The sequence below is a fragment of the Geotrypetes seraphini genome, chromosome 9 (assembly GCF_902459505.1).
Source record: "Geotrypetes seraphini chromosome 9, aGeoSer1.1, whole genome shotgun sequence".
Lineage (NCBI taxonomy): Eukaryota > Metazoa > Chordata > Amphibia > Gymnophiona > Dermophiidae > Geotrypetes > Geotrypetes seraphini.
The window spans coordinates 77,621,681-77,643,472 of record NC_047092.1 but is presented as its reverse complement, the minus strand read 5'-3'; the positions used below and the strand labels follow the sequence as shown (position 1 = coordinate 77,643,472).

The following is a 21,792-nucleotide window of genomic DNA, read 5'->3' as shown; positions in this document are numbered from 1 at the left end:
CTACGCAAATCCTAGTTTCCTTTATCTATATATATAAAATCGGAGGTATGTATGTGTGTATGTGCCGCGATCACGCAAAAACGGCTTGACCGATTTGAACGAAACTTGGTATGCAGATCCCTCACTACCTGGGTTGATATGTTCTGGGGATCTCGCGGCCCACCTACACACGTGGACGGAGCTACAAACAGAAAATCAGATTTCACCCATTCATGTCAATGGAAAAAATGTAAAAAGCTGCCATTCTCACAGTAATTCAAAAACGGCTTGACCGATTTGAACGAAACTTGGTATGCAGGTCCCTCACTACCTGGGGTGATATGTTCTGGGGGTCTTGCGGCCACCTGCACATGTGGGCGGAACTACAAACAGAAAATCAGATTTCACCCATTCATGTCAATGGAAAAAATGTAAAAAGCTGCCATTCTCACTGTAATTCAAAAACGGCTTGACCGATTTGAACAAAACTTGGTATGCAGATCCCTCACTACCTGGGGTGATATGTTCTGGGGGTCTCGCGGCCCACCTGCACACGTGGGCGGAGCTACAAACAGAAAATCAGATTTCACCCATTCATGTCAATGGAAAAAATGTAAAAAGCTGCCATTCTCGCTGTAATTCAAAAACGGCTTGACCGATTTGAACGAAACTTGGTATGCAGATCCCTCACTACCTGGGGTGATATGTTCTGGGGGTCTCGCGGCCCACCTGCACACGTGGGCGGAGCTACAAACAGAAAATCAGATTTCACCCATTCATGTCAATGGAAAATATGTAAAAAGCTGCCATTCTCACAGTAATTCAAAAACGGCTTGACCGATTTGAACGAAACTTGGTATGCAGATCCCTCACTACCTGGGGTGATATGTTCTGGGGGTCTCGCGGCCCACAACTCTATGTTGATTGCTCAAGGGTGGGTTCACCCAAGAATTTATATGTTCTTGCTCCAGGAGGTGAAACTAAAATTGTTGTTTATAATCACGTTTTGCGTTAGTTGTATTGTATTCATTTTGTCAAATATTTCACATTATAATTTGAATATTGTACTTTTTATTAAGCTGTAAAAAAATAATTTCATTCACCACTATAAAGTATCTTTATTTGAATCCATTTACAGTGTTATTGCTATAATTAAATACCCGTGCAATGCCGGGGCATCAGCTAGTGTACCATATATACTTGAATATAAATCAAGATTTTGGGGCCATAAAAATGGCCCAAAAATGGGGGTCTCGGTTTATATTCAGGTCCTCAAATCTATGCGTTCCCCCACCCCCCACCCAGACCCTGCCTTAAGCCCTTGTGGTCCAGCAGTGAGCTGGGACAGGAGCAATCCTTCCCACATCCTATCCCAACTGACTGTTAACCACTCCACTTCCCTCCCACCTCCCTTTTGAACCCTGGTAGTCTAGAAGTGAAGTGGGGCAGTAGCAATTTTTCTTTGTTACTGTCCTGTGCGAAGCCATGATCAGAAATGGATGTGCAAGTCCCCAGAACAAACATCTCTCTCCCTTCTCCCTAGAGCAAACATCTCTGTTCCCTGACCCCCTCTCCAAAGCATCGCTCTTTCTCCACTATAACACCCCCCCCCCTCCCAAGCAAGCAGAGCCAGTATTTCACTCTGGTGTTTCTTCCCCCTTCCCCTTCTCCCATGGGTTTGGCAATTTCTCCTACCTCCCCTCCCGGGTGCTGTAAACACACGGTCTTTTCATGCAGGCCAACAGCAGGCAGTCCTGAAGCCTTCTTTTCACCAGTCCTGCCTGCATGGTAATAGAATGTTGCTATCAGAAGAGGTGAGATATAGCCCCCTGAGCTGTCTAATGTTGACCTGTCTTAATCTTCGACACAGAGTTGCAAATTTTCAGGCCCCAGGAGGGGGGAAGTTAGGAGAATCCGCTGGACCCACGGAGAGTGGAAGCAGACACACACACTCACACAAAAGAAAAAAAAAAAAACAGAACGATGGCAGGAATTGCCAAAGAGGTCCCCACGGGCCACCATTGTCCTATGGATCTTGCATTGAAATCACTGTTCTAGGGGGATTTGAGGGGAATATTCCTACATCCTGCCAACTGTGGCTGAAGTTAGCCTCTGTTCTCTGCCAGTCATAGTTGGGAAATTGTTGAAAAGGAGTTTGAGTATTACAGCTTGCAAGTTGGGACAGCCTTTTATAAATATGGAAAAACAACAGAAGCCCAAGGTTTCCACAGTAAGGAATGTAGAACCAAAAACAAACAAACCCCAAAAGACTGGAAAAATGTTCTTGAATTGTCATTTATTGTAAGATCAAGTTCAAATAGCAGGTAGTAACAATCCACTTGAGAGCAAAAAAACCCACTTTTGTGTCTGATTGCCAAGCCTGTTAGAGACCAGGCCTTTGTGGCGAGCATATTGATTGATTACTTATATTCAATTGACTTGCATGCCTGAGAGAGAAGACAGGCTTATTATGCAGTCAACTCAAATGCATGAATAAAAGTATAATAAAGAGTTTCCTTCTGGTTTAAACTGTCTGATGCCTGTATGTGTGGAGTATGTGCTGGTAGCCACACCCATGCTACCACACCAGAATATAATTCTTAACCTCTTTAGGGCTTTAATTTAAGTAAATGATCAGTGAGTTGATGAGGGTCCCTTCTTTCCCTCTTGCGAGATATTGAGAATACATACAAGGTGGTTGGGCTAGCACTCTCCCACTGAAAACACTATCACATAAAATTTAGTTCTATGAATGGTGTCAAAAAATTGGCACTGATTAAAAAAACATGCTAAATGCTATTCTATAAATGGCGCTCAAAATTAGGCACCATTTCTAGAACAGTGATTAGCATTGGGATCCACGCCTAACTTAAGGTGCGAGTATTTGCACCAACTAAACCCTGGTGTAAATCTTCACCCCTGAATTAGGTGTGGATCTCTCTTATTCTATAATAGTCCACATAAATTACAGGAATACCTCGATCTACCCAGTGGCGTAGTAAGGGGGCGGTCCGCCCCAGACGCCGTCTTGGTGAAGGCACCAGCACCTCTTCTCCTTTCTGCCCCCCTCGCTCCTTCCCACTCCTCCCCCTTGCTGCATGCACACCTTCAATTCCCCCCCACCATACATCTAGCTCTTCGCTGGTTCAAGCAGCAGCTCCAACCTGCTATTTGCGCCAGCATCAGCTCTCCCTCTGACATCACTTCCAGGTCTCGCACCTAGGAAGTGACATCAGAGGGAGAGCTGATACAGGTAGTGAGTTGGTGATGTTGCTCAGCTGGGGAAGTTATAAGAGGTACAGAGTAGGGAAGGGGTGCATGCGTGTGCAGCATGGGGCAGGGAAGAAGCAGGGAGGGGAGGGGCACCACTGCCCTGGGCATCTCTCACACTCGCTACACCACTGGTTCTACCCATGACCCTCTCCCAATGCCTAAAACCATGTGCATAAATTGTAATGATGCCAACTAGTGCCAATAATTATTAGCACCCAATTATGTGCTAATTGACTTGTTCTTCAATAAAATTGGGCATGCACCCAAATTTCCACATGCAATTTTTAGCATCATTTATAGAATTGGACCAGTAATGTGCACAGTGAATTTCTTTAGAATGACAGGAGCTGTATGAGAGGGGGTGCATGTGTGTATATATTTTGGAGTCTAATTCTGCACTGTTATTTTAAAATGCCAATAGATCTCTCAGACAGAAGATTTATAGTACTGTAGTTTAAGTTGTTTGATCAAAAATCTAGGAAATGATAATACTGTATAAATAGAACAAGAACACAAGTTCAGTAATAAGGCAGTTTTAAGATGATACAGTATTTCTGTAATTTATTTTAAGCAACATACTTAGAGGAATGAAAGGCATATACATGGAAAGGTCAGCAGAGAAATGTATTTACCAAAAACTCAGCACCATTGATAAAGAGAATAATTTTCTAGTTTATATTTGGACCGTGCAAATTACTATGGAAACCTGATTAGCTTTCAAGGTACTTTGCAGCTTTTCTCCTTTGAGCACTGAAGACTTTTTTTGGGCAAAAGTCAGAAGAACATACCGCTGTTTTCTATCAGTAGATACAACAGATGGCTGGCACATGCCTGTTTTATTAAATGAAGTGGGATTGCTCCAGTATTGCTCTTTGATCCTTGGTGGTATGTCTGCAACACCAGGATGCAAAATACCACAGCAGAACAGAAACTAAATATTCAAGGTTTTCAAGCTGTACCTTTGATAGAGGAACACTCTTTAAAAATCATGCCTTCAGAATGTAAATAGTCAGTCTGCTTTGAAACAGTGGTAAAGAGGTTTAAAAAAACAACCAAAGTATTTCCTCTGTTTGGTGACATGAAATCACAGAAATGGTCCTCTTGTAGATCACCAGTGCACAATGTTATGCAAATGCAGTTACCAAAACAACCAGTTCTATTATGTGAAAAAATCTGAAAATTCATATATTGATCAATTTTTTTAAACAAATAGTAAATGGTGCGTCTGTAATTGAACAGCAGGAAAGAGCCATTTAGTAACATCATGAAAACTTTGGGCTCCTTTTAGAAAGGTGCGCTAGGGCTTTAACGCGCGGAATAGCACGCGCTACATTGCCGCTGGGTTAGTTCTAGAAGCGTAGTGTGCGATAATTTCCTGCGTGCGCTAAAAATGCTAGCACACCTTAGTAAAAGGAGCCCTTTATTTCAATTGAAATAGAAGACTATTTGAGAAATAAAATAAGCAAATAAGAGTGCCCTGCCTTCTGAAACCGACTGATCTAGAAAGAATGTTAATCTAGACACACAGATTTTCTTTTTTCCTTTTCTCTCATTATCCCTCAAAATCACACAAGAGGTTTTTAGTGTTGGTCGGCGCACTGAATACTCTGTGCTGCTCCGATGGTCAGAGAGTTCCTATGAGCATCAAAGCAGCGCAGAGCCATTCAGTGTGCCGGCTGGCGCTAAAAACCTTTTGTGCGGTTTTGTAAAAAGGGGGTATACTTTCATATTAATCCAAAAAATGTATTTCTTACTGGTCATAGATAAAAACATTGAACAGAAACATGTTCGTAGTCTCTGTTCTGTAATCATAACCAGAACAAACTGCAGGATTCTGTGGCACCCTACAAAGATATGCTTAAAGGTACTGTAGAGTGACACTGCTTCCAAGCCCTTTAGAGAGCAGCAGAGTGTCTGCCTACATACTGAAGCAAGAGAAACTCATCTTTTCCACTGAACCTCCCGGCTCTTACGCAGAGTGGTGCCCCTCATTCACAAAATATAGGGGTCGAATCTAAAAAGAAAATGATACACCATGCACAGATAATTTACTAAAAAAACAAAACAAACAAAAAATCCCCCTCATTCTACAAATTTGCACACCCAACTTCAGACTTAAAGGGCAAAACTGCACACCCAAGTTATAAGAACATAACATTAGGGTTGTCCAGAAAAACCTAAAGTTGGAGAAACTGAGCAAATTGAAGATTTTCCCATGAATTTGATTGTGCTTGATCGGAAAATAATTTAAATTTTTTTTTTAAAACCCATCCGTTTTTCTTTCAATTTGCTATTATTTTTGCTTAATGGAGCAAATTTCTTATGATACATTCATAAAAAGACATTTTGACCCTCTTTTACTAAGCCGTGGTAGAGATTTTTATTGTAACCTGAGGTACTAAATGCTCTGACGCTCTATGAGTGTTGAAGCAGCTTCAGAGCATTTAGCACTCTGGGCCATGGTAGAAACCTCTACTGTGTCTTAGTAAAAAGGAGGGGTTTATGAAAAAAAAAAAAAATCTAGCAGTATTTTATTAAATGAACCTTCAATATCTGCACTTTATTGTGGAAAATAACAGAAATTAAGCATACTTCACTAATAGCTAAACACTGACACTTTGCTGTAGTGAATAGAATTGGATCTCTGTTTTAAATACAGTAGAGCTGTCTGGTCTAAACCAGGAAATAGAGTGGATGTCTTTGGTGTGATCCCTGATTCGCTGCCTTCAGCAGCTGAAGACAGCATAGAGGGAGGTTTAAAGTAACATAAAAAACGCCGAGGCCATCTTGTTCAGAAAAGGTTACTAGACGGGATGGTGCAGGACAGAATACAAGGTTATATTAAATTAGTAATAGCACAGTGTCTATATTATAAGTATACTTTATAAGAAATATATGTATTTTACGTTACAGGAGACTCTTCTTGATACAGCCTTCGGGCGAAACATGTCGGAGAACTGACAAGTCCCCTCCCGATACGAACAAAGTAACAAAGATAAGTTTAAGTTTAAAAGAAAAGTTTTAGCATTTATGCAATGTTTGAAAAATTTGAGTTTGCACGGAGCACTTTAAAAAATAGTGTGGGTCTGATGACGAAGCCAGTGCCGAATAAGTAATTTAGCCATTGAAAACATGTGGCTATTACTGGCACTTCTGAAGACCCTGAAGAAAATGCAAAAAAAGTAAAAAAGCAAAAAAAAGTAAATGTTATATGAAAATTGTGTGTGATACTGTCTAGATAATGTGGTGTACGTTCTAAATACTCAAGCATTCAACAACTTCTTGAGATAGTCAAGATAAAATCTGTGCTGCTGTTCAACTCCTTGCAACAAGGCCTCATAGTGAAGGTGTTAAACTGATAACTGACTTTGCCACTAGCATCACTACAGACCCAGTGCAGCATGTTTCTCCAGATTATACTTGGTAGCTGCAGGATTTTAGGAAGCCTTGGAACCAGCAAAGGACATTTTTTGATATTCCGAAAAAGTCCAAGCAAAGTAGCAGTAAGTTGTGGTCCACTAGGCTGAAAGCACTACTGAGGTCTAGTTGTATCACTAGTGCATTAAGGCCATTACTCAGTATGCTGTACAGGTCATTCAGGAGGGAGGCAATCACTATTTCTGTGCTGAGTGGGAGTCATGAAGTAGCAGGAACTTTTCTAGATGGTTCATTAGTTAGTTTTGAACTAGCCCTTCCATTAGTTTTATGAAGAGGGGAATTAGGGTGATGGGTCTGTAATTGTCAGTCTGGGTGATAGGTTTCTTCTTGTCTTTCAGAATAGGTCTGATGATGATGTGGCCTCTTTCTTTGGGGAATTCCCCTGTCTTTATTAGCCATGAGTAGAGATCAGCAAGAAATGTGGAAGAGGCTTTGGCCATTAGTGCAGGAGGAGAGGCGTCAATGGGTGAATAGACATGGACATACTTTTTGTATAGTTGGATGAACTGTGTCCAGTTCAGTTCAGTGAATGAGTTCCAAGTCATGTTGGCGTAAGTTATGTGCCTTGTTGAGTTTACTGAAATGGAGTTGACGATGGGTTTGTTTGTACTCAGTGAATCTCTTAAAGCTTGTGTTTTGGTGCGAAAGTGGTGAACGAGAGCATCCAAGGAGGGAGGAGTGAACGGGCTAGAGCGTGTAAGAAGGGTAATGTGTTTCTAACCTTTTTTCCCTTTTGTAATATATGTCATGTAAGTTGAATCTCGGTTGCATGTATCGTCCCCCTAGAAAGTTGTAAAGTGTTTAACTATGTTCATCGCCTTTGAAGTATGATTAAGAAATTAATCAAATTTTAAATTAAATTTTAAACTTGTAATGTCTATCATATTAGTGATCTGTCTGAGTAACTCTTTGGTGTCAAGTCCATGCTGGCTTATTAGGTTGGAGTAGTAATCTTTCTGTTTCTCTTTCAATTTGAATTTGTATTCATGTGATTTGTCTTGCCATCTTTGTTTGGTATCCTCTTCTTTATTCTTGTTCCAGGTATGTTCCAGGTGTCTTACTTGTTGTTTCAATAGGTGGAGTTCCTTGTTGAATCATTTGTTTGACTTTCTTTGGCATTTGATTTTTAACTGTTTTGGGGCAATACGATTTGAAGTGTTTTGGCTGAAGGATTCCCAGAAGAAGTAGAAGTCCTCTATTGGGGTTTGTTTGAAGTCAGTATCATAGCTGGCCCCATCTATTGGGCCTCTGGTCAGGATTGGAGTGGAGGGTGAGGTCTTGTTTTTTCTTATTTGCTGCCAGTTTAGATTGAATGAAAACATGTAGTGATCTGTCCAGAGAGTGGGAAGTTATTTTTCATCTGATAGGGAGATTGAGGGGAACTCCAGATCCTTACTTGATGTGGCTACCAAGTCTAGGTGGTGGCCTTTTATATGAGTGGAGCTGAGTGGGGGCCATTTGTAGCCCAGGTCCTGTACGAAGCCTACTAGCTCAGTGACCGTGTCATCTTTGCTTTTTAAATGAAGATTTAAGTCTCCTATCAGCAGACAGTTGGCTGAGGAGAGTGAGTTTTTAAAATTGAAATTGTAGAATGTATCCCTTGCATTTGGCCAGTTTTTGGGCGCTACATAGAAAAGAATGCAGGTGAGGGGATCCTTCAAGGATGGGTTAGACAGCTGGCATGACATAATTTTGAGGTTCTCGTTCTGCTCGAATTCCAGTACAGTGAATTTGATATGCTTCAGTATGATTGCTACACTGCCTCCTTATTTGTTCTTCCTGCATAGTGGAATGATTTTGTAACCTGGCAGGCAGAGGTCTTTGATGATCAGGGCTTCTGCTGGTGGTAGCCATGTTTCCATTAGGAATAAGCAGCCAAATTGTTCTTTTGTGAGCCATTCCCTGATAAGGTTGGTTTTGTTCCTAAACAATCTTATACTGGTATATGTGCAGGGGATTTGGAGGAAGTTCATCTCCTCGTAGTCTGATGCTCATAGCAGCAGTGAGTTCATCCCTTCCTTGGTCTGGAATATATAGCTTTTTTCATTGATTATTGATGGGTTGAATTGGTTTAGTGTCTATTTCTCTGCAATCTATTATAGTTCTAGATGTTGGGGGGGGTTGGGGGTCTTAGTAATGTGTATGACCTTATTGTTGTGTAGTGGACTGGGATCTGTCTTGGACTGTTTGTGACCCACCTAGTGCAACCGCACCATGCAAGAAAGAATAGGAGTAAGGCTAACTACTGCAAAAGAAGTAAGGTTAACTGGTTGGTTCGTTCCTATGGTAGTAATTACAGGTTCTAGAGCCAGGGGTGGAGTGGCTCTCCCATGCCAGTCCAAACTGGCATGGGAGAGCCACTCCATGAAGGAAGTCATCATGCCGCTGTATCGTGCGATGGTACGCCAGCATCCGGAATACTGTGCCCAATATTGGTCGCCATACCTCAAGAAGGACATGGCAATACTTGAGAGGGTTCAGAGAAGAGCGACGAAAATGATAAAAGTATGGAAGACTGTTCATACGCTGACAGGCTGGACAAGCTGGGGCTCTTCTCCCTGGAGAAGAGGAGACTTAGAGGAGATATGATAGAAACTTTCAAGATCATGAAAGGCATAGAGAAGGTAGACAAGGATAGATTCTTCAGACTACGGGGAACCACAAGTACGAGACAGCACTCAGAGAAACTGGAAGGGGACAGGTTTAGAACCAATGCCATGAGGTTTTTCTTCACTCAGAGGGTTGTGGACACATGGAACGCGTTCCCGGAAGAGGTGATCGGACAGAGTACACTATGGGAATTCAAAGAGGGATTGGATAGATTCCTGATGGATAGGGGGATCGAGGGGTACAGAGAGAGGTAGATAGGGTACAGAAAAAGTATAGATAGAAAAATAAGGGGGCTATAGGGCTAAATCAAGAAAACCTGACAGATCATAGACCTGATGGGCCGCCGCGGGTGCGGACTGCTGGGCGCGATGGACCTCTGGTCTGACCCAGCGGAGGCAACTTCTTATGTTCTTTCCCTGATGTCAGTGGTCCCTATGGGCAGTTCCTAGTGAAGCTGCCCTGGGTCCCACAGCAAGATGGCACCATACTGGGAAGGATGCCAGGGGGCAGAGCAACTCTCCCACACCAGCCCAAACCAATTCCTTTCCCTGACATCGGTGGTCAATGTGGGGCAACTCTTGCTGTAAGTGAGGCTGCCATGGTCCCAGCAGCAGGATGGCACCACACCAGAAAAGATGTTGGGATGGCGTAGCAACTCTCCCACACCTACCCGAATTGGTTCTTTTCCCTGAAGTTGGTGGTCACTGAAGGGCGGCCTAAGATGTAAGTTTCTACCTGCTAGTTTAGTTGGCAGTTGCTTGTGAGATCTAGGGAGGTTGAGCTCAAGTGTGGGCTCTTACATTGGTGATAGTTGGGTTGTTCAACAACTAGCATGCAGCCCTATTGGGTGTGACTTGTGGTATCTTCTGCAGAAATGGGAGTGCTTCATGAAGCTGCAAGTTTCTCAGTTTGTTATAGCTTGTTGAACAGTCTTAGCAGAGTATCCAGCTTTGTCCTTCGTGGTCCACACGAAGGGCTGAACAAAGGCATGGCCTTTTGGCAGGGAGAGCCCACCTAGACAGTAGCCCTTTAATGGGCAGGAGAAAGCCTCACAGAAAAGGGGGCGGGGCTAGCTGCCAAAGATAGGATCTGCAGGTCCGATCCAGTGGGGTAAGGAGGGAAGATGGCGGCTCCCTTCCTCCTTACTCTGTTGGATCTTGGCAAGGGTAAGGCTGCTTGTTGAGCACAGTGACCCTTTAATGGGCAAACAAGAGCCTTGCGGAAAAGGGGGTGGGGTTAGCCACCGAAGATGAGCTGCAGGTCTGGTCCAGTGGGGTAAGGAGTGAAGATGGCAGCTCCCTTCCTCCTTACCCTCCTGGATCTCTCTGAGGGTGAAGGTTGAGCAAAGCAGCCCTTTAATGGGTATAAAAAAGAGGGTGGGGCTAGCTGCCACAGATAGGAGTTGCAGGTCCAGTCTGGAGAGCTAAGGAGGGAAGATGGTTGCTGCCTTCCTCCTTACCCTGTTGGTTATGAAGGCTCATTTAATAAAATACTGCTAGATTTTTTTGCATAAAATATCTTTTTATGAATGTATCATTGCTGAGTATGAAAACATAAAAATTATAGCTACCAAGAAATTTACTCCATTAAGCAAAAATACAGTAGACAGTTATTCAGCACCCTTGGGGATTAGTAGATGCCGGATAAATGTAGTTTCTGGCTGCTTGAGAGTTACTATTAAAAATAGGCCTAACTAATACTATACCCCATACCAGCTGGTCTGAGTTACTTTCTCTTCCTCTCTCTATCAAGCATGGTCGCTTTTTAAGGACACAGTCACAGAGGTGCAAATTCTATATATACCGAGTATCAACAAGGGTTCCAAGAGGAACAAGAACAAGGAACCGGCATGGCTCACTGTAGCAGTGAAGAAAGCAATCAGAGAAAAGAAGACTTCGTTTAAAGGAATGGAAAAGGACAAAAACAGATGAAAACTGGAAAAAGCACAAACAACATCAAAGCAAATGCCATAAGGCGGTAAGAGGGGCCAAAAGAGACTACAAGGAAAAAATAGCCAAGGAGCCCAAAAACTTTAAGCCGTTCTTTTGATATATTAAAGGGAAACAACCTGCGAAGGAAGCAGTGGGGCCATTAGATGACCATGGAATAAAGGGAATACTAAAGGAGGACAAAGCCATCATCGACAAACTAAACACATTTTTTGTGTCTGTATTTACCGAAGAGGATATATACAATATACCAGAAGCTGACAGGCTATACACAGGAAATGAAGACGGGAAACTGGCAGGGACGATGGTCAGTCTAGAAGAGGTATGCAGACAGATTGATAGGCTTAAAAACGATAAATTCCCGGAACCGGATGGCATCCACCTGAGGATACTCAAGGAACTGAAAGGGGTTATAGCTGAACTGCTTCAACTAATAGCCAATCTATCAATCAAATCGGGAAAGATTCTGGAAGACTGGAAAGTGGCGAATGTTACACCAAGCTTCAAGAAAGGTTCAAAGGGAGATACGGGAAATTACAGACCAGTGAGTCTAGCTTCGCTACCAGGAAAGATGGTAGAGGCGCTGATAAAGGACCGCATCATTGATCACTTTGACGGACACAAACTGATGAGGACCAGCCAGCATGGCTTCAGCAAAGGAAGATCTTGCTTGACAAACTTACTGCACTTCTTCGAAGGAGTAAATGGGCAGATATTAACCTCCATAAAGGGTGCACGTCTCAAGCAATTGGTATTGGAGCCCACCAGGGACCAGGCGTTACTAGACCTAGTTCTCACCAACGGAGATAGCGTCACGGAAGTCTCAATAGGAGACACACTGGCCTCCAGCGACCATAATATGGTATGGCTCAACCTCAAGAAAGGTTTCCCTAAGACAAACACAGCAACAAGGGTTCTCAACTTTAGAGGCACAGACTTCAACCGCATGGGAGATTTTGTCCATCAGGAGCTACATAAACAAGCAATATCTGACAATGTGGAGGATATGTGGTCGTCTCCGAAGTCCATCCTACACGAAGCAACAGACCGATACATAAAGACAGTAAGTAAACGCAGGAGAAACAAAAGACCCCAATGGTTCAGTAAAGAAATTTCAGACCTAGTTAAACAGAAAAAAGACGCATTTATCACCTACAAACATTTAGGCAGAGATGGGGCGAAAGAGGACTATCTAGACAGATCTAAAGCTGTCAAAACAGCAGTCAGAGAAGCCAAACTCCGAATGGAGGAAGAGCTAGCACGGAAAATTAAGAAAGGGGATAAATCTTTCTTCAGCTATATTAGTGACAGGAAAAGAAACAAAGATGGGATAGTACACCTGAAGCAATCGGACGGTAACTTTGCAGAATCAGATTCTGAGAAGGCAGAACTACTAAACAAATACTTCTGTTCAGTGTTCACCCGCGAAGCGCCGGGAGCTGGTCCACAGCTGCAGACGGGAGATAACCAGAAAGACCCGTTTCAAGATTTTGAATTTACGCCCAGTAGCGTCTATGACGAACTATCAAGACTCAAGGTAAACAAAGCCATGGGACCGGATAACCTACACCCCAGAATGCTCAGGGAGTTAAGGGAAGTCCTGGCAGAACCATTATCTGTTCTTTTCAATCTTTCCCTAAGCACAGGAAGGGTCCCCTTGGACTGGAAAACCGCCAACGTAATCCCACTCCACAAAAAGGGCTGCAGGACAGAGACAGCAAACTACAGACCAGTGAGTCTCACGTCTATAGTGTGTAAACTCATGGAAACACTGATCAAACAGAATCTTGACACAATCCTAGACGAAGAAAAACTGCGTGATCCACACCAACACGGGTTCACCCAGGGCAGATCCTGCCAATCTAATCTGATTAGCTTTTTTGACTGGGTTACTAGACAACTGGACGCCGGAGAGTCACTGGACGTGGTATATTTGGACTTCAGTAAAGCATTTGATAGCGTCCCTCATCGAAGATTACTGAACAAGCTGAAATCGATAGGATTAGGAGACACTCTAACTACATGGGTTGGGGATTGGCTGAGCGGTAGACTTCAGAAGGTGGTGGTGAACAGTACCCCATCCGAAGCATCGGACGTGATCAGTGGAGTGCCGCAGGGCTCGGTCCTGGGCCCGATTCTATTTAACTTATTCATAAGAGATATGACGCAAGGACTTAGAGGAAGGGTATCACTGTTCGCCGACGACGCCAAACTTTGCAACATAGTAGGCAAAAGCTTATTACCTGATAATATGACACACGACCTACTGTTGCTGGAACAATGGTCAACTACTTGGCAGCTAGGCTTCAATGCTAAAAAATGCAAGATAATGCATCTGGGTAAGAGAAACCCGCGTAGAACTTATGTACTAAATGGTGAGACCTTGGTTAGGACTACGGCGGAACGCGACGTAGGGGTGATCATTAGTGAGGACATGAAGGTTGCCAATCAAGTGGAGAAGGCTTCCTCCAGGGCAAGACAAATGATGGGGTGTATCCGCAGAGGTTTCGTCAGCAGGAGACCTGAAGTTATGATGCCGTTGTACAGAGCCATGGTGAGGCCTCACTTGGAGTACTGTGTTCAGTTTTGGAGACCACACTACCGAAAGGACGTGCTGAGGATCGAGTCGGTTCAGCGAACGGCCACCAGGATGGTCTTGGGGCTCAAGGATCTCACGTATGAAGAAAGATTAAAAAAATTGCGGCTGTACTCACTTGAGGAAAGAAGAGAACGGGGAGATATGATTGAAACATATAAGTACATCACGGGACACATCGAGTCAGAAGATGATATCTTCTGGCTCATGGGACCCTCGACTACCAGAGGGCATCCGCTGAAAATCAGGGGAGGGAAGTTTCATGGTGACTCCAGGAAGTACTTCTTCACCGAAAGAGTAGTGGATCATTGGAACAGACTCCCACTCCAGGTGATAAAGGCCAGCAGCGTGACGGATTTTAAGAGAAAATGGGATACTCACGTGGGATCTTTAAGGGAGTAAATTCAGGGGAGGGGATACTTGGAATGGGCAGACTTGGTGGGCTATAGCCCTTTTCTGCTGCTTTTTTCTATGTTTCTATGTTTCTATAGATATCATATATCTAGATTTTCAGAAGGTGTTCGACAAGGTCCCGCATGAACGTCTACTTCAAAAAATTGCGAGCCATGGAATCAAGGGTGATATACTAACGTGGATTAAAAACTGGTTGGCGGATAGGAAACAGAGAGTGGGGGTGAATGGACAATACTCGGACTGGAAAAGCATCATGAGTGGAGTGCCACAGGGTTCGGTGCTTGGGCCTGTGCTCTTCAACATATTTATAGATGACCTAGAAATTGGCATGACGAGTGAGGTGATTAAATTTGCGGACGATACAAAGTTATTCAGAGTAGTGAGGACACAGAAGGATTGCAAAGACCTACAAAGAGACATAAGTACACTTGAGAAATGGGCCGTGAAATGGCAAATGAGGTTCAACATGATGCAAGGTGATGCATTTCGGTAACAAAAATCATAAGCATGAATATAAGATGTCTGGTACTTTACTCGGAAAGCGCACCCAGGAAAGAGACTTGGGAGTACTTGTAGACAAGTACATGAAACCGTCCATGCATTGTGTGGCGGCTGCAAAAAGGGTAAACAGAATGCTAGGAATGATTAAGAAGGAGATCACGAACAGATCTGAAAAGGTTATCATGCCGTTATACTGGGCATTGGTAAACCCCCCCCACCTGGAATACTGTGTCCAACACTAGTCGCCGTACATGAAAAAGGACATAATACTACTTGAAAGGCAGAAAAGAGCAACGAAAATGGTTAAGGGACTGGGGAGTTGCCTTACAATGAGAGGCTAGAGAAACTGTTCCTCTTCTCCCTTGAAAAGAGGGGACATGATCGAAACATTTAAGATATTGAAGGGAATTGACTTAGTAGAGAAAGAGAGATTGTTCACCCTCTCCAAAGTTAGAAGGGAATAGATGTCGTACAAACATAATGAAGTTCTTCTTCACCCAGAGAGTGGTAGAAATCTGGAACGCTCTTCCCCTTCAGGGATTTAAGAAAAGGTTGGATAAGTTCCTACTGGAACAGAACATATGCAGGTAAGGCTATACTCAAATAGGACACTGGTCTTTGACCTAAGGGCCGCCGCGTGAGCGGACTACTGGGCATGATGGACCACTGGTCTGACCAAGCAGTGGCAAATCTTATGTTCTTATCCCCCACCCTCATTTGTAGGTCCAGCATCTGTTCCTTCCTTCCCACCCTCCTTTTTTAGTCTGGGTCACTTTCTTTCCCCTCACACAGACACACAAACACACACACACACTTATGGGTCCAGCATCCATCCATCTCCCCTCCCCTTCACCCTACAGGTCCATCATCCATGTCCCTTCCAACCCCCACACACTCCAACTCCTCTTCCCCCCCCCCCCCGGGTCTTCCCTCCACACAGGTAGAGCCGGTATCTCTTACCTGCGGTCTCCCGAAGCAGCAGCTGGTCAGCAGAGGCAGCGCTATAAACAGGCTGCTTGTGGCTAGCCCCCGCAAGGCCTTCCCTCTGCCATGTCAGAAGTGAAAGAATCTCCGCATACGGGACCCAATGGCCCCAGCATTGTGCACTGCCCACTGGCTGCTGATCGACAAACGATGTATATTCGAAGGCCTAGTATTGGCCTACAAACTCTTTCACATGGTATCGGCCTAAATGGCCTCCAAAATTATGCTCTATGCCCCGAACAGAACAAGAAGAAAAGCAATTGTGTGTGTCCTCAGGACATGCGCTCCACCTTGAGAACATGCAAAAAAGATCCTACTTGCACTAGTACCTATCTTGCCTCTGGAATAAACTACCTACCCACATAAGATCAAACTCACCTCCTCCCCTGACCCTCTGTGAGAGTGCACCAATTCAAATTCCCTGGACCTCCTGACAAAGAGCCCTGACCCTCCACTGTCTCAAATCACAAACGCTGATGTGCTTAGTCTCTGTCTGACCATGCCATGTTTTGTCATACAATATTCAACCAAGCTCTGTCATACTCTGCCATTCTTGTCCTATCACACTATACTATATGCCATATTTAGCCCACTATGTCCACCATGCTATGATCTCTCATGCCATATTTGCCACACAGTGTTTACTCCTGCATGTCTTCCATCTGTATCATACCATGTTAGCCATGCTCTGTCATACTGTGTTTACCATACTATGTTTTGCAAAACTATGCTCACTATATCATGTTTTGTCATATTATGTTTTTTACCATGCTTGGCAAACTATGTTTTGCCATCTGTCAGACAATGTTTACCAGCTTTTATCATACTATGTCTGAGAGTGTGGCACAGTGGTTAGAGCTGCAGCCTCAGCACCCTAAGGTTGTGGGTTTTATTATTTTATTTTATTTATTCAATTTTCTATACCGTTCTCCCAGGAGCTCAAAACAGTTTACATGAATTTATTCAGGTACTCAATAATTTTCCTCTGTCTGTCTTGGCAGGCTCACAATCTATCTAACCTAGATAATGTACATCTGGGGCAATGGAGAGATTAAGTGACTTGCCCAGGGTCACAAGGAGCAGCTTGGTTTTGAACCCACAACCGCAAGGTGCTGAGGCTGTAGCTTTAACCACTGCACTACACTCTCCCCCTCCATGCTGCTCCTTGTGACCCTGGATGGGTTGCCTCATCCACCATTGTCCCAGGTACATTAGAGAGATTGTGAGCCCGCCGGGACAGACAGGGGAAAATGCTTGAGTACCTGAATAAATTCATGTAAACCATTTTGAGCTCCCCTGGGAGAATGATATAGAAAACTGAATAAATATATAAAAGGCCCCTGAGACAGAAAAATGCATGTGGGGGCCATATTCAGCAAAACATATCCAGTTAAAGACATTCAGTGAGATATCTGGAAATCTCAGCACTGCAGAATATAATGAGTTAAACATATGGAGATATCTTTAGCTGAATATATTATGCTGAATAAAGTTGACTAGCTAGCAAATATCTACCGCTATGTTGTTAAATTTAAATTCTGCCCCAGTATGCCTATGTCCCCTCCTCGCACATTTAAGGCCATAGTTAATAATTTGTGTACTGGGAATAATACAAGTGAGTGACTGGTTTGTTAACTTTTACTACAGTAATTTGCAGATGTGGTATGTATCTGTTCTGTATGGTAAATACAGGGCAGATGCTTTCCATGCCCCTGAAATTTATTGCATAGATTTTGCACTTACCGCACCTTAAGATTTGCACTTATGGTACAGTAAGTACAAAAGCTTGCTCTACTTTAGTAAAGCATGCTTTATAAACAGGTTATCTATTAGGGTTGTGCTGTCTTTTGAAAATGATATTAAAACACCAAATGTTTTTGTTTAATGTCATTTGCCTGCTTGAAATGACATTACCCCCCCCCAAAAAAAAAACCCATAAAAACAATGATACATCATACATATAGTTTGTTATCATCAGTAACAGAACTGAGAATGCATTTCTAGAAGCACTACCATACTGTTTAAAAGGGCAGCGATCCCCAGTTAAAAAACTCTGGCACCACCTACACACACACAGATACACACCCAAGATCCCAAAGGCCCTTGATAAAATCAATACTCCTCCATCCTGAAACCCCACCCCCACCTAACAAGCCAACAATTCACTCTCCCCCAAGGCATCTCATCCCTAGCCTTGACTTTCCCTTATGCTAAATCTACACTTTTGTGTTCCCCCAGAGAAAGGAGCAGTCTCCAGTTGCACCTGCCCTGGCAGCACCATCATTCAGATTGATACTCTCTGATATCACTGGTTAATGACATTTTGAGTGACAACATTGGCAGGGCAGGCATTAACAGGGTATCACTCCTGCTGTCAAGGGAACTTAAGACTTTGGATAGAGGGTAAGGTGTGTGAAAGATATGCTATAGCATAGGGCAGGGGTGCCCAAATGGTCGATCGTGATTGACCAGTAGATCGCAAAGGCAACGCGAGTCGATTGCATTGCCTTTGTGATCTTCTTTCTTCCTTCCCGAGCCAGGCCAGGCGCGTACAAGCGCCGGACCCACAAGACTTCACCTCCAATGTCAATTCTGATGTCAGAGAGGAAGTTCTGGGCCAGCCAATTGCTGCCTGGCCTAGAACTTCCTCTCCAACGTTTGAATTGACGTTGGAGGCTTGTGGGCCCAGCGCTTGTACGTGCCAGGCCTGACTTAGGGAGAAAGGAAGAAATCGGTGTGGTGGCTTAGGGGGGGGGGGCAGTAGGGGAATCGGGGAAGTGGAGAAATCAGTGCGATGGTTTGGGGGGGCAGGGGGGGAGAGAAAGATAGGCAGGGGGCGAGAGAAAGAAAGACAGGCAGGCAGGGGGAGAGAGAAAGCCAGAATAAAGAGGGCAGCAGGGAAAGAGAGACAGAAAGAAAGAAAGAAATATTGGATTTACAGAAGAAGGAAGTGCAACTAGAGACTCATGAAATCACCAGACAAAAAGGTATGAAAATGATTTTATTTTCAATTTAGTGATCAAAATGTGTCCGTTTTAAGAATTTATATCTGCTGTCTATATTTTGACTATGGCCCCCTTTAACTAAACCGCGATAGTGGTTTTTAGCATCGAGAGTTGCGAGGGGCATTCAGCGCAGCTCCCTGCGCTAAAAACCACTATCACAGTTTAGTAAAAGGGGAGGGGGTATATTTGTCTATTTTTGTATAGTTGTTACTGAGGTGACATTGCATATTTTAGTCATCTGCCTTGACCTCTGAAAAAAAACCTGAATACAAATGATAATTAACATTTTCTCTGCTTACAGTATGCTTTGTGTTTTTTTAAATTTTATTGCTGGTAGATCATTTTGAGTTGGTTATTTTAAAAGTAGCTCGCAAGCAAAAAAAGTGTGGGCACCCCTGGTGTAGGGCAATGTCTTTCCCTTTTTTGGTAGGGATAAATTTCAGGAATGAGGCAGGATTTCACAGATAGTGGAGTGGCAATAACCTGTAACCCATTCTGAGCTCTTTAGAGAAAACAGGATATAAAATTAATTAAATAAATAAAATAATCACTATGGGGGGGGGCTTTTTAAATCAAGGCAGCCCACTGTCCAAATAGGAAAAACACGAAATGAAAAGGGAGAAATAAAATTTGCAACAAAGTGAAAGAAAGATATTTCAAGTTTTCCCTTTTCCACTCCTATTATATATTCCATGAGCTAATAAAATCGTTGCTTTGCACCTCTCCTTACCTTTCCAGTCGCTTGCCAGGTGAAATTCACAGAATAGATATTGACTGGAATGGAAGGCATTCTCTGTTGGGCTTTTCTAAAATCGTGAGTAAATGGAGCCATTTTTCCCTCCGAAACAATCAGAATGTCTTCTTCCAAACCTGTATAATAATATATTAAATGAAAGGGAAAGTAAATAAAAAATATCATGACTGACTATAGAAAAATATTCAAAAAGATTGCTCGACTTAGTACAGTATGAAACAATACCCTTAAGTGGCTCTAAGGATTCCATACAATTACAATCTACTACTTACTCTCACTATGTAGTTATCCTACCTTTAAAATTACTCTTGGAAGTCTAAATTTCCAGTCACAGTGCGCTTTAAACATTACATTACATTAGTGATTTCTATTCCGTTTGTGCCTTGCGGTTCTAAGGACTAAACATTGGACTAAAGAGAAATTCATGAAACACAAAATGTAGCACGTGGTCCCAGCAAATAAACGCTATAAAAAGAAAGGTTTCTCATTGAAATGATCTAAAAGTTACCGATCAAGATTTTTGCTTGACGAGCATCAATCCACATATACAGGCTGTCCTCTTGCTGCTGCCCAGCTTCACTTTGTGCTGTGAGAAATGACAGCATGCTCCAGATCTTTAGAGCAAAGAGAGCTGTCTGTTGAGCCATTGCTGATTCCCCTTGTGGCGTGCTCCCGGCTCCTTCCTTTTCGTGATCCCGATCCGGGCCGCGCTCTCCCTGCCTTTTCGGTGTAGTGTGGCTTGCAATTAGATGGCAAAGTGAAGGCGGGACAGCGGTGGAACCGAACCCGCCCTGGGGGCGCTCCAGTGCAGGGTCAGCCTGGGTGGGAGCATGGAGAGGAGGGCCTGTATAATAGGGTGGGATTGTTGAGAGGGCAGGGAATTGCTATTTCCCCAAACACTGGAAAGCTTATCCGATATGGACAAGAGACGCCCCTGCCTTTTTTTTAAAGGCGATTTTACTACGATCCGGCAGGCTCGGGTTTTTATTTCTTTGCCTTAAAGCTATTGCAATCTCCATCCCTTTGCTGCCATGAACGGAAATAGTAAACACGAGTTTCTTCCTTAAAACTATCAAAGCATAAAGCAGCTCCAGGACACCTCACCCTGCAATGACTGACTGGAGAATTCTCCAGTCTAAATAAAAACTGAAACTTTTATCCCTGGTGGTCCAGAGGTGCAGCGGACAGGAGCGAGCTTTCCGCGCTCCTGCTCCGCTGCTAACCCGGTATGTAGCTGCTGGTTTCTTCTGTCGCTGAGCGGCAATGAGCAAGAGCGCGCTTTGGCGCTCAGCGGCTTCCTTGACTGGCTCCCGCGAATTCTCGGGAGCCAATCAAAGAAGCCGCTGAGCGCCAAAGAGTGCTCCTGCTCATTGCCGCTCAGCGACAGAAGAAACCAGCAGCTACAGACCGGGTTAGCAGCGGAGCAGGAGCGCGGAAAGCTCGCTCCTGTCCGCTGCACCTCTGGACCATCAGGCTGGAGGAGGTAGGATGCCGGGGCGGGTGCAGAGTCTGACAGGGGGTAGGGAGTTGGGAAGGCAGGGAGGACAGAAGCTCAGGGCATAGGCACCGGAACGGGGCGAGGGCCGTGGCCTCCCCAAAAATTTGATGCCTGGTGGTCCAGGGGAGCAGCGGGCAGGGGCGAGCTTTCCGTGCTCCTGCCCGCTACTAACCCGGACTGTGGCAGCTGATTTCTTCTGCCGCTGAGCGGCAACCAGCAGCAGTGCACTTTGGCGCTGCCTGCTCAGCGGCTTCTTTGATTGGCTCCCGCGCTCTGAGCGGCAGGGGAGGAGGTAGGAGGATGGGACAGGGTGCACTGCAGAGCTTGGGTGCAGTCTGACAGGGGTTGGGAGGGAAGGAAGGGGGCTGGGTGAAGAGCCTAACAGGGGAGGGAAGGAAGAGAGGGGGCTGGATGCAGAGTCTGACAGTGGAGAGGGAGGGAAGGAAGGAAGGAAGGGGGCTGAATGAAGAGTCTGACAGGGGAGAGGGAGGGAGGGAAGGAAGGAAGGGGGATGGATGCAGAGCCTGGCATGGAGAGACTGGATTCAGGTGGTAAGGAGTTGGGAAGGCAGGGAGGACAGATGCTCAGGGGGTTGGGAAAGACAGATACTGGGTGCAGAAGGCTTGGTGCAGGGCCTGACAAGGGAGGGAAGGGGATGGATGCAGAACCTGGCATGGAGAGGCTGAATGCAGGAGGTAAGAAGTTGGGAAGGCAGGGAGGACAGATGCTCAGGGGGTTGGGAAAGATAGATACTGCACATACTGGGAGAGGGTTGGGAAAAGAGAGATGCT

General features: G+C 44.3%; 1 protein-coding gene across 3 annotated transcripts in view; it reads right to left on the bottom strand.

Moving 5' to 3' along the window:
- WIF1 (WNT inhibitory factor 1) overlaps window positions 1-20,755 on the bottom strand; it is a 240,146-nt gene extending 219,391 nt beyond the window's left edge. For all 3 annotated transcript variants that reach the window (XM_033959664.1, XM_033959665.1, XM_033959667.1), the window contains exons 1-2: window positions 20,012-20,755; window positions 19,480-19,619 (exon numbers count right to left, since the gene is read on the bottom strand). In XM_033959664.1, coding sequence (XP_033815555.1) covers window positions 19,480-19,619; window positions 20,012-20,150 — 279 coding nt within the window. In that variant the 5' untranslated portion in view covers window positions 20,151-20,755. The remainder of the gene's footprint in view (window positions 1-19,479; window positions 19,620-20,011) is intronic.
- Window positions 20,756-21,792: the final 1,037 nt, after the last annotated feature.